General features: G+C 34.6%; 1 protein-coding gene across 3 annotated transcripts in view; it reads right to left on the reverse strand.

Moving 5' to 3' along the window:
- Positions 1-14,028, reverse strand: part of LOC118184605 (potassium voltage-gated channel protein Shal-like) — a 558,555-nt gene that overhangs the window by 20,094 nt on the left and 524,433 nt on the right. For 2 of the 3 annotated variants that reach the window (XM_085813100.1, XM_085813099.1), the window contains one exon: positions 11,202-11,265. The exons of the other annotated variant lie outside the window; for it this stretch is intronic. In XM_085813100.1, coding sequence (XP_085669226.1) covers positions 11,202-11,265 — 64 coding nt within the window. The remainder of the gene's footprint in view (positions 1-11,201; positions 11,266-14,028) is intronic. 3 annotated transcript variants of the gene reach the window in all.

A 14,028-nucleotide genomic window follows, 5' to 3' on the forward strand; every position in this document is an offset into this window, starting at 1 on the left:
AACAGGCTTAATATCGAACTGTTCTTAAAAATTATCATAGGAAACTGAATTAAAGTTTTAGTTAACGAAACTGATTAAGTAGTTTTCAAAATGCAGATCAAGATGAATCTTAAATCATCATAAAATTTTCCTTTACATTTATATACTTTAGAAAACATATACAATGCCTTCAAATTATTATTTATTGATTTTCTTCTAATATTCATTAATGCGCACTTTTGAAAGAAAAGTAGTATTCCAGCTGATAATGAATGAAAAAGCAACTTAAAATAAAAAAATTCCGTTTTATTAAGATGACTGAGACATTTCTGAATTTCAAATATATCTGGAAAACGATATATGACGATTACAGCATTTATCCAATAGAGATGGAATTTTCATTTTTGGAAATAAGGAACATATTTAATAAGTAGAAATATTTAATAACATGTAATTTAGAAAAATTAAGATTTTCGTTATTAAAATGTAATATTTCCGCAATAAATCTTAGACACCTACCGAGAAATCTAAAAATATATGTAGCAAATAAAAGCATTACAGAACACTTTCAAATTAAAAAAGTTAAAAACTCGAAAGACTATATTATACAACGATCTGTTACTACAGAAGTTATACGACATATTAACAGACTGCATATTACAACAAGGGCAAACATAAACACATTTTCTGAACCTGAAAGTAATAAATAAATGAATGCTGAATAATTTTAAGGTCAATGTAAGTAAAATGGTGCTTTTATATTAATGATAAATGATATAACAATGCATGTACAGAAGTACTTAATTAAACTTTCAGGAAAAGCTGATTAAATATTTGCATTAGAAAAGCATTTAATAGTATCAATAATAGCTTTTAAATTAACATTCAGCACTTTTTGTAGAAGCAGTTCTCAACAACACTACTAGAGGCAACTAGTAACTGCTTTGACATAGACATCAAAATTTCACAAGCCATCCATCCACGATGCATTAGGAAAGCAGTAGAAGAATAAAGTGAAAAACAAACAAAAGCATGGATGTCCATTAAAAGTTTCATGTTTCTTTTAAAAGATTAATTCTTTTACATAGAAAATATCTGGTAAATAAATGGCAGAAGAAAGAGGAAAATTCATTTTTTCCTGAAACGCTTTATATAATACTGCATTAAACGTTACAAGATAACTTTAGGAACTCAAAAATTTGTATAATTTTTGAAATTTCGAATAATAATAAATTTCTAACTTTCTCTTAAAATACTACAAGTGAATAAAAAAAATCCATCTGAATTTGCTTAATATAATAAAAATGTAACAGTTTTATCAGAACTCCATGAATACTACTTGATATTTCATTGAGCTCGTTCGCATTTGATCCTTTTAGAAAGCTTAGTTTTTAGATTTTTATTGGCATTATTACCCATAAACTGAAATATTGCTGATGAAATTGAAATATTGCTCATTTTATACCCATAAACTGAAATATTGCTGATGTAAAAATAAACTAGTTTTTAGTAACTTCTAAGCCTTATATGGTATTTAAATGCAATAGTGTCTTCAATCGTAAAACTGATGCACGTGTAGCATCATGCGTTAGACTGGCAAATGTAAAACCATGTGGTTATAATACATTCAAACAAAAGATTTTGGTTGTACTGTAGGACCAGGAAAAGTGTCAGAAAGAAGAAACGCGGGACATTATATTCTGATTCTTCATATTACAAAACACTTTTAACATGTTATAATCTGGTAATCCTGCAGTATGAAACGTAGTGAAAATAATCAAGCAGAGATTTCAAATATATTGTTGCGTGCGTACGGGTTCGTTATGAAATGAATGCACAAGTCCGATGAAAAATGAACAAAAATTTATTATTATCACAACAAAAATGCTTAAATTTTCTCAAATTATCATGCAGTATTACAATATCTCACAGTAGTTTTCTTTTAACTACTCAAATGTCAATAGAACGTAATTCAAAACAGCTAAAGAACGCTAATCCGCGAATTCGCTACAATCAACAACAGTAGTTTTCTAAACAACAACAAACTAAGCAACTACTACAAACTGAGATGTTTTCCTCCTTTTATAAGATTTTAAAATCACGCGCTAGAATTTTCCAGTACTTTCTCGAAATCAAAAAGAGATATTTATTTATTTAATGCACGCGCTCTTGTATTTTCAATTTTCCGGCTTAGCTTTCTTTTAATATTCGTCACGCGCTGCACTGCGCGAGAAATAAAACCATTTAATTTCTAATTGAACTAACATTAGCTTTTTAAATACCAAATTCGTAACACTGCCCCCTTCCCAAGGACTGCACGTCCCGGGCAATCCTGGACAATCCCTGGACAGGAAGCAAAACTTACAACTGTGGCATAAATGCATTAATAAGCATTACATTACAATAATAAACAACATGAACAATAAATGCAATACATAAAACAAATCAAATGCTATCAAATACAAATCAAATACACATTTAAAAACAAAAATGGACCATGGTCTTATACTATTTACAATTATTTACATTATGTACTATGGCCATAGTAATGAGCTAACCTGTCGTAATGAACGACTTTAGGTTTAGAGTTCGAAGACTTACGAATCCGAACCACGACGTCATTCAGCCTGTTTAGGACTGTGTACGGCCCATCCCAAGGTGACTGTAATTTCGGACAAAGTCCTTTCCGTCGAGTCGGATTCCACAACCACACCTTGTCTCCTTCGTGGAATTGATGTTCAGTAGCTCTTGTGTCGTATCGGGTCTTCATCTTCTCCGTCGCCAAGTTGACTCGCTCTCGTGCAAAATTGTGCATCACTTCAAACCGGGCCTGGAGATCTTGAATATATTCCTCAGACGATGAAGGAGCATCCGGAGGGCGGCCAAACAATAGATCACAAGGCAGACGAAGGTCAAGACCGAAGAGCATCTGTGATGGAGAATAGCCGGTAGTCTCGTGGACAGCACTGCGGTAAGCCAGTAAAAAGAGTGGTAATTTCTTGTCCCAGTCCTGTTGGTTTCTGGAAACCACTAATGAGAGGTTATTAAGGATGGTTCGATTGAACCTCTCTACCATGCCGTCCGACTGGGGATGCAATGGCGTCGTTTGAGTTTTGTCAATGCCAAGTAGTTTGCATAGTTCTTTGATTACTGCCGAGGCAAAATTCCTTCCCTGATCGGAATGTAACTGAAGAGGCACTCCGAACCTGGAAATCCAGTGCTGTATCATTACCTCAGCTACTGTGACTGCCTCTTGATCAGGAATAGGATAAGCTTCAGGCCACTTGGTGAAGTAATCAATGACAACGAGTATGTATTTGTTGCCATCAGCAGTTCGTGGCAGAGGTCCCAGGATGTCAAAGGCGATACGTTCAAAAGGCGCACCTACGTTGTAACGTTGCAGTCTGCCTCGGCTGCGTTTCCTCGGTCCTTTCCGACCTGCACAGGCATCGCAAGATCGGCACCACTTTTGCACGTCATTCTTTGCATTATTCCAGTAAAAGCGCTCACGAACTCTCTGTAAGGTCTTCATAATTCCAAAGTGACCTCCTGTAGGGCTGTTATGTAGTTCTTTGAGGACATCAGGAATCCGGGATCTCGGAAGTATCAGTTGCCATCGGAACGTCTTCCCATCATCCGACTCGAATTTCCGGTATAAGACGCCGTTTCGAATGTGAAGTGAGTGAATCCCAGAGTGCCCAGTATTGTTTTGTTGTAGGACTACAGATAGAAATGTCCTGCCATGTAGGTTTTCTGTTTGATGACTCTATTAAATCAAGTATGGGTTTAATGTCGCGGTCTTCCAGCTGGTCTTTCCTGACTTCATCATCACTCCACGGGTCTCGAGCAGCCGATGTTGATGTTGTAATTTGTCTTGCGACCGGAGTCAGCAGTTCGTATTTCGCTTCCACCCTGGAACAATATCGGCAGTTTTGTTAGCAAGGTCTTCTAGACAGGGCGTCGGCGTTTCCGTGTGATGATCCCTTACGATGACGGATAGTGATGTCATATTCTTGGAGTCTCTGTATCCACCTGGCTATTTGACCCTCAGGATTTTTGAAATTTAAAAGCCAGGCCAATGAGGCATGGTCCGTGCGGAGGAGGAATTTTCTCCCGTATAGATAATGATGGAAATGTTCTACAGCTTTGACTATGGCGAGCAACTCTTTCCTTGTGACACAGTAATTCCTCTCCGGTTTAGACAGGCACTTGCTCCAGTAAGCTACTACACGTTCTTGGCCGTCTATTTCTTGGGACAAAACAGCACCGACACTTTCATTGCTCGCGTCGGTGTCGAGAATAAATGGTCTGTCGAGCTGAGGATACGTCAGGATTGGAGCAGATGTTAAAGCTTCCTTTAAGTTGTTAAATGCATCCTCGCATTCCTTTGTCCACAAGAATCTTTGCTTGCTCTCTGTCAGCTTGTGAAGTGGTCTTGCGATGGAAGAAAAGTTCTTCACGAATCTCCTATAGTAGGTGCAAAGCCCTAGGAAGCTTCTCAGCTGATGGACATTTTCGGGACGCGTCCAGGATTTAACCGCTGATACCTTTTCAGGATCCGTGCGCACACCTTCTGCAGAGATGACATGTCCCAGGTAAGTCACTTCCTTTCGAAACAATTTGCATTTAGCGGGAGTCAGCTTCAGATTGGCCTCTTTCAGTTTCTGAAGCACCTTTCTAAGATTTTCTAGATGCTCTTCAAAACTCTTTCCGACGATGATGATATCGTCCAGGTATATCAGACAGGCTTCGTAAGAAAGGCCTTTCAAAACAGTCTCCATAAGACGTTCGAATATTGCCGGCGCATTACACAGTCCAAACGGCATCACTTTGAACTGCCAAAGTCCTTGTCCCGTAGTAAATGCCGTCTTTTCTCGGTCATCAGGATGGATTTCTACCTGCCAATACCCACTCTTTAAATCAAGTGTTGAGAACCACTTGCTTCCAGAAAGAGTGTCTAGAATGTCATCAATTCTAGGAAGAGGGTAACTGTCTTTCTTCGTAACCTCATTCAACCGGCGATAGTCAACGCAAAATCTTGTTGAGCCGTCTTTCTTTCTGACGAGAACGATGGGAGATGCCAATGGACTCGCTGAAGGCTCGATGACATTGCCTTCTTCCATATCTTTTATCGCACCTCTTCCTGTTTAGCAAACGGTAGACGTCTTGGATGTTGCTTGATCGGGGGATGATCGCCAGTATCTATTCTATGTTGTGTCAAACTAGTTCGACCCACGTCAGAAGACGAGCGGGAGAAAACAACTTGAAGATCTTTAATGACGCGATCGGCAGCATTTTTCTCTTTATCGTTTAATTGTGCATTCTGCAATAACTCCGATGTAATGCTCTCTGAGGACACGGATTCTGGGATGTTACTCTTTTTTTCAACGCTGGTTACTGGAGTACATGTTGCAACCACTTCACCTTTCTTAATAACTCTCGACTTTTCAGTTACATTGGCGACTCTCACCGGGATAACCGTTCTGGATAGGTCGACGAGTGTTGAGGCTACTAATACTCCTTTTGGGATATTACAGTTATTGGGATATTCTATGATGCCGTAGCGGAAATTTCTATTTTCGGCTATGGATCCAGGAAGTAAAATTTCTGTTCTTGCCGGTATTGTAATATAATCTTGTGCTATGATTTTATGGACAGATTTAACTTCTTTATCATTAACGAGAAATAACGCTATGTCCTCAGATGTAGAATGCAATTCGTTATTTTTAAAATCCAAGGAAAAATTGTATTTCCTTAGAAAGTCCAATCCGAGTATGCAAGAATCAGTGATTTCTGCTACATATGCCGTGTGATGGTAAGCGGCACTTCCAAACGTGATGTTAACATTTACTTTTCCGTCGATGTCGATCTTCTCACCGGACACAGTCTGGAGGGTAACGCAGGGCGGCGTCCAGATAAGTTTGTTTCCTAGTTGTTGAGCCAAATCTTTTCGGATGATGGTGACGTTGGCTCTTGTATCTATAGTCATATTGCACGGAACTCCATTAATATGTCCTATTATGAAAAGTCCATTACTGCCGCCTCTCACTGCAGAAATCTGAAGCGCTTTAAACGGGGGCTTTTCATTATCTGGCAACCTCCGCCCCGCGAGATGGCCACTAATTAGTTTCCCTGCTGCTTGTTAGAAGCGGTCCTAACATCAGTACCCTGGGGTGTTTTGCAGTTTCGTCGTATGTGTCCTTCAGCACCGCAGTTCCAGCACTTAACGGTCGGTTTTTTCTCACCAATATTCCGTCTCAAGGCGTTCAGTTGTCTAGTTAAATCGTCAAGTCGAGCGGTGACTTGATCCCCTGGCTCCTGGACTTGAGCAGCTCTGACTGGGTGGCGGTCTCGACGAGTGGCTTGCTGGGCTGCCTCAAATTTCATGGCGTACACTAGAGCACTTTTTAAATCTTTTACATCCGCCATTCGTAGAGCTTTCTGTATTTCAGTATCTCGGATGCCGTCGATAAAGTATTGCAAGGACAGGATTTCCCTTGTATCTGTCGGGCATTCCGAAAAGGCGAGATGGGACAGCCTTTCAACATCCGCGGCGAGCTCCTGAAGTGTTTCGGTAGGCTTCTGTTGACGAGATTTTAATTGGAGCCTGCTGTAGTCTTTTAAACACTTCTCCCCAAAGCGCAACTCCAAGGCGCCGGACAGAGCTTCGAAATCTAACCTTTTGTTTTCGGGAAGAGTCTGAAGGATATCCGCTGCGTCGACTCTTAGAGAAGCGGCGAGATGACAGGCCTTAGCTTGGGAATCCCATCCATTCGCATCCGCCACGATAGAAAATTGTGTCTTATACACCTGCCAGGAGGTCTTCCCATCATATGTGGATAGCTTCAGAGGTGGACGAGCAGGCATTGGTAAGAATTTAAAATCATCACTCCTGCTCCCTGCCGACGCTACGAATTTCTTTAAAGTATCCATTTCTTTGGCAACTGCAGAAACTCTCTCATCAATTTGTTCTTTTACAGAAGAAACTCTTTCTTCTATTTCTTCTTTCACCGAAGAAACTCTTTCTTCAATATGTCCAACTTTATTTTCAACTGCGTCAATTCTGCCTTCCATAGCTTCAAATTTATTTTCTATTATGCAAGTAATTTCTCTTTTCATTTCTTCTTGACCAGCTTGAACGGCTTTCATTTCGTCCTTAACGGATTCCTGGCCCAATTTCATTTCTTCCTTAACGGATTCCTGGCCCAATTTCATTTCTTCCTTAAATGATGCTTGGCCACCTTCCATCTTTTCTTGGAATGCAGCAAAAGCACTAATGAGCTGTCTCAATTGTTCTTCCATCGCTCTTGTTATTGGCATTCAAACCCCACTCCTGACACCAAAAATTGTTGCGTGCGTACGGGTTCGTTATGAAATGAATGCACAAGTCCGATGAAAAATGAACAAAAATTTATTATTATCACAACAAAAATGCTTAAATTTTCTCAAATTATCATGCAGTATTACAATATCTCACAGTAGTTTTCTTTTAACTACTCAAATGTCAATAGAACGTAATTCAAAACAGCTAAAGAACGCTAATCCGCGAATTCGCTACAATCAACAACAGTAGTTTTCTAAACAACAACAAACTAAGCAACTACTACAAACTGAGATGTTTTCCTCCTTTTATAAGATTTTAAAATCACGCGCTAGAATTTTCCAGTACTTTCTCGAAATCAAAAAGAGATATTTATTTATTTAATGCACGCGCTCTTGTATTTTCAATTTTCCGGCTTAGCTTTCTTTTAATATTCGTCACGCGCTGCACTGCGCGAGAAATAAAACCATTTAATTTCTAATTGAACTAACATTAGCTTTTTAAATACCAAATTCGTAACAATATACTTTTATGTAAGCAGACGTTTTGTTTCTTATATTTGAAACAAATTCTGTTTCCCTCCATTACATAATTACTATAAACAGAAAATGTAAAATCATGTATTAGCTTGTCAATTATAGCGCTATTTTTCTTAATCTTTATATTTTCGCCTGATTTTTTTAGCCTAAAAAATGATTTTTTTATTAATAAAGTAAGAGTATTATATTATTTTATACGTGATATCAGTTTGACTGGTATGCCCATAGCAGTGACTGATGTTATAATGCACAAGAAAATAGGTTTAAAAAATAAATCCTTTAAAATGTAAAATAAAATGTAAAATAATGCTTCATAATTTATTTATTTAATATTTGAGCATAAAAATCTCGGTTTTTCCTAATAATAAAATATTGTTTTAAAAGACCGTTTTCGCCCTTTGACAGTTTTGGAAACTATACTTCATGTACTAAAAATCGCTAATCTGGATTGAATTAAAAATACAGAACTAGAAAAATTCTAAAAATGTTTCAGTATCCTGGTCCCAACACATTTTTCTTATGTATCGATATCTTGAAAAACTAGGCTCGTTTTGTTGAGAAAAGGCAAAGAATTTTTAATGATATTCTCTCCCAAATCCTTAACATTTCTACATCATGTACCTCAATTGTACCTCAATATGCTTGAGGTCCCCCCATATCCTTAAATTGAGAATAAGAAGCAAGATGTTTTGCCAAAATGGCCTATCACCGCAGATTCTTACACTGGGTTGTAATTAATTTCTGGGATGATGGATTTGACAAAAAAACCAATTCCTTGTTTTTTACGGATCTTACTTCTCTGAACTTTATCTTTTGGAAGCATATAAAAACAAATGTACAGGGTAGAGACTCAGAATCATAAAGCTCTGAGGATTCGCTGATAATAATCCAATAACAAGAATAAATAAACTCACAAAAAGAAAGTTCATTGCAGTAAAGCTTTTATTGGATTCTGACCGAAATCTTTACGAGATTCTTGTTATATTGTGAATTTCTTATTGGCTTTGAACTTGCTGGATTGTCAAATTGAACTGTGAACTTAAAAGGTAAATATCATCTCGATTGCATACTATGTTTTTTTTTTATGTTTCTTACACAGCACACTACGATGCTTTCCTGAGTTGCTTAGTTTTGTGTTATAAGTACAGAAATTACCTAAAGTGACATTCATGTTTAAATTTTGCTAATTAAATATTATTTAATTTACATTTTTTCTTTTTGTGTCATTTTTTCGCGAAGTTCTCTTTTTCTAGAAATTATGTAGATTTGAGAAGCAAACAGTTTTACTATGAAGTTAAAAGAATACTCATAGGTGGGTCGCGGGCAGGTCTGGCCCCAATGTTGGTCTTGAATTGAATGATACAGAATAAGGACAGATTCGGGTTTAGATCAGCTGTGCAGTTCGAACCTCTGTCGCGGTCAAGGTGAAATTTGTAGCCTTTGGTAAGAATAGATTAAATTATTTGCATTTATAATAGTTTGGTGAAAACTTAAATTAAACTTTCACTGGAGGGGATCATTTTCTGTGTCTGAGTTTTAGAGTTAGAAATTCTACCGGTAATATCAACCCCCAGTATATACATAACACCTCAATTTTATTGTAAGCTAAGCTGGTGAACTCAAATTAGGTGATTAAAATATGTTCTATTGATAACAGTTTGTAGAGACATTACGTTATTTCGAAGCAGGAAGCATGATAAACGAGTAATGCCCTCGCCGGAACTCGAACCTTGGATCTTTCGAATACGCATCGAGTGTGCTGACCATTACATCACGAAGGTATGGTAAGAAGGCGGGAGAAATACCTTATAATTTACAAAATTGCCGTAAGAAATTTCATCGATAAATGTATTACATAAGTTAGATATCCAAATACACTATATTAAATTAATTTTATTAATATGTATGTAAACATAATAATCTACTTAACAACTTCAATGCAATATAATAAAAAAAATTAATCTTACTATCATCAACTATTAGTGCACTATCAAACGTCCAAAATAATTAAATAAATAAATTTTCGACGTCGTACGAAATTTATTAGTAATTTTAGCAGTAAAACAAAAGATTTATTTTTACGTGATATATTCATACTTATGCAATTATTCTTTTCTCAAATACATAAAATTCTAAATATTTACCCTGTAAGTTTGTTTTCACATGTTGTTCTCAAGAAATACAATAATCTGGGGTTTGGAGGGGATGAGAAAACAATCCGTTTTCTCCAATTCAGGATCTCTTGAAAAACGAATATTTTACTATACCTCATGCAATCTTTGTGGCTACTGCGATGGTCTATTAAGATATATTTTCAACATACCTAACAAAAATGTAATATCTATTAGTAAATTTCGTGTATTTTTCAACACTTAACGAATTTTTCAGTTATGTGATTGTAATTTTCGTAAATTTTAAATCTATCGTCTAGTTTTTGTTATAAAATACTTTTACGAATCGTTTTTCACTGGAATGGCTCATTCAGATGTAAGAAGAATTAAAAAGAATTTATATAGTATGAAGGATAATGAACAAAAATGAAATGCATTTACTTTTGATTAAAAGACGTATAAATTACGCTTTTTATAGCTCATTACACTTTTTTATCAGTATATTTGAAATGAGATTAAAACGCTATAATTTATTACATGAAACTGTATTTTTTATATTTCATCAGAAATTCAGTTATCTCTGTAACAAGAATCTTGTCTTGATTATGAAATGTTTTATTACTTGCAAAGTTAAATCTAGCCTTTTATACTAAGCATTATTAACCTTTTCTGAAATAACAATGGATTCAAAATAACTTTTGAAATTAACTTATCTTGCGTACAAAATAAGACATAACTTAGCAGTATGAAAAGAAAGTTAAAGATTTTGAATAGAAAGTAACAAGGTAACGAATTAGGGTCCTGATCAGAATGATAGTAAAGCCCCAGTGCATAAAAAATGGTCACTAATTCTTTTTTCTCCAAATGTTCCGCTTTCTAACTTGAGTTATGCACTACATAAGTTACTGTTTCTAGATCTATTACATAGAGTAATGTTAAATTGAAGTAAAAATAATCTTTTTCCTTAAGCAGTGAACGTTTGGTTGAAGTAAACAAGTACGGAAACTACAAATTAAAATCGTAATTAAATAATTAAAAATAATCTTCATCTAAATTTATGTCGACAGCAGTAATGCTAGCTTGTAATTTCCATTATTAGGAAAACAGTTTAAAGTTTCTTAGTTGTCTTGAAGGAACTAAACTTTTTTAATGATACTTTTGGGGGAGAGGACTGCAAATGGACATCCATGACAGAGAAAAACATAAAATAAATAAATGAAGAAAGAAAGAAAGATGTGGGTAGTGACTTACTTTCAACATTGTCTGTGCTCTTATGGTACGTGGCGTGATATCTGTTGGCTTCGACATCCACACTCTGCGAAACAAATAAACCACAAACACACAAGAGTGATTGACAAGGAAGAAGAAAGACAGTGTGCATGAAAATAAAATCATGAAAAGGGAAAGAGAGAACATGCAAGCATGGGTATTGAGAAGTGCATGCCCGATGAAAACATATCATTGAACAAATATCAGTTTAACAGCTCTTTAACAAAACAGTAATAAATTTCTGAGAGGAAAAATAATATAATAAACAGAATTAAATATTTGCTACTATTTCTCTAAATTTATATCATCATTAACTGTTAAAATATATATTTCTACCTGATATTTTATAAATTAAAAACATTTATTATTATCTTCCGAAATTTTATATTACTTTATCTAAATTTTATTTTCCATAAATTTATAAATTTAATTTTCTATTAAATGAACTTACTTCTAATTCTATGATAAAGACTTTAAAAGTCATAAAATGTTGCCCTCAAAATTAAGATTTTGATTCTTAATTTCATACAACATAAATCATATTGAGTGCGAAATAGTGTTAAGTCAACCATATTGTGCGCCGAATAGTATAATCATGCATATCATGAATAAGGGCAAAATTCTGAGATAATACAACTATACGAACGTGTGCAGCAGTTTTGCATATGAGAATGACTGTCAAAATTCTAGCTGTATTTTTCATTCATTTCAAATGTAAGACCACGAATTTTGAAACATGGATGAGCGATGTCCATTTACCACGAGAAAATTATTCTGTCCAAGAACACTGTTGCTTCCCTTGGAAACAAGGATTATTTACCTCCACATTATATTGTTATAATTCTTTTACGTAGAAAGCTCTCAGTTAAGACATAGGCCTCTGCGTAGATAACCTTGGTATGCTTTGCTGTATTAAAAAAAAACAAATAAATCATCCTCTTTCCCGTACAGTTACAGTACAGGAATATGTAAAACTTCAATAGACGGATTTCAGTAGGGTTGATTATATAGATTCATTGCATGAAAGATGCAACGAATGTGTCTGCAAGGAAGGAACTTCCTCTCTGATGAAGGTAGATCGATATGCAATCCTAAAATGCAATGAGGCTGCATTTAAAAACAACGCTAAACGGAATTTGCTTTTTAGCTAATTCTAATTCGAAGTAGTTAAAATGGAGGAATTGCTTTACTCAGCTGAAGCTAAATTATCCTCTTTTTGCTTTTACTATTTATCCTTACTATGTTTACTTTATTATGTTATTTGCAAATAGTAATGTAATTTACATATGAAAATGTTTTTTATATTAGCATTTAGACCTCACCCATAAATAATGTGCTGGAAATAGATAGTTACAGGCTTTATTTCAACAAATATTGAAGATATGCAGTTGCAATAAAAAATTTTCCAGTACGATATAAAATTTGAGAACACGTTCAGTATTGAGAATAGAAAAGTTTTGAAAAATTAAAAACTTTTCAGTGAAGCAAAATGTATGATTAGTTAAATATTCACAATGCTTTAAAATGTGAATACGGTCCTTTAACTTCAAAATTCAGAGAAAATATGAGCGATTAATAATTTCTTGGGATCATTTGCAAAGTTAATAATTAGGATGTTTTTTCCAATACTGTTGCATTAAACGCCATTTATTTTATAATTATTCCCTGAAGTTATAATTACGTACTGAACTTCAAAGAAAACTTAGTTCGGTTTGGAAAATAATATGCGAAGCGAGGAATAGCAACGTTATACAGGAAAAACATTTTTTTTTCTCCATTTACTTATGTTATAACATTTTTACTTATGTTCCCATAAATATTAGTCTCTTGCATAGGAGGTTACCATAAGAGGGTTACTAAATGATGAGGATAATGAAAAAATAAAAAAAAGTCAGATTTTTGAAAGTCAGATTCACTGTGATGTACGCTTTACTATTAAGAGGCAGAAATCGGTAAGAAAATTAGATTCTGATATTAGATGATGAATAGCATACCTCATTAATAAGCTTGTTTCAATACTGTTGAATTTGAGTTTTCCTTATGATAAAAATTTCACCAGAGTCAGAAAATATTGATTCAAAAAACTTTAGCAGAAAGAGGGGTAGGCGTTAACCAAACTTTAAATTAAAAATTAACACATAAAAATGTGGAGCAAACAAACTTAAAAAAATTATGTTTAAGTTAGATAACCTTGAGAGTCGAAAATTAACCTTACCAAGTAAAACTTTAAGTTCCTAAACAAAATTAAAATTAAACAACTTCACTTTTAAAAACTTTGAAAGCAACCAAACTTATATTTAAAGTTTACCAAAAGTTTACAGCTTAAAACATACAACCATTTTTTTAAGCTAAACTAAAACAAATTAATAACATCAATTACTGACCAAACTAAAATAAGAAGCAATTAACTTAAAGCTTGAAATTAATAAGCAATTAATACATAACAATATTTAAGTTCTCCTATGATAAAAATATTTATCATATACATGCATTTTAGCATTTCATACCAGTTATAAGTTTCCTTAAGATCCAAAAAAACGTTTTTTGGGGTCCTATTGAGATTAAGAGAGAATATGGATATAAAAAGGGAAGTTAAGAGTTATTTTTTATAATTAATAGTATTCATTTGAATTGGATAAATATAATATTTTTTTCTGCCCTTTTCTAAACTTTAAAATGGTATACATAGTAAGTAAGATAGTATTACTGAGAAGAACTTATATAGAAAGTAGATGAATGATCTAGTACTTCTTATAACGAAACATAAGCGAGAGATTTCAAGCCACGTATAAATAACAATTAGTAAAAT

Source organism: Stegodyphus dumicola, chromosome 3 (genome assembly GCF_044657685.1).
Source record: "Stegodyphus dumicola isolate Sdum_Otavi_A_Nest chromosome 3, ASM4465768v1".
NCBI lineage: Eukaryota > Metazoa > Arthropoda > Arachnida > Araneae > Eresidae > Stegodyphus > Stegodyphus dumicola.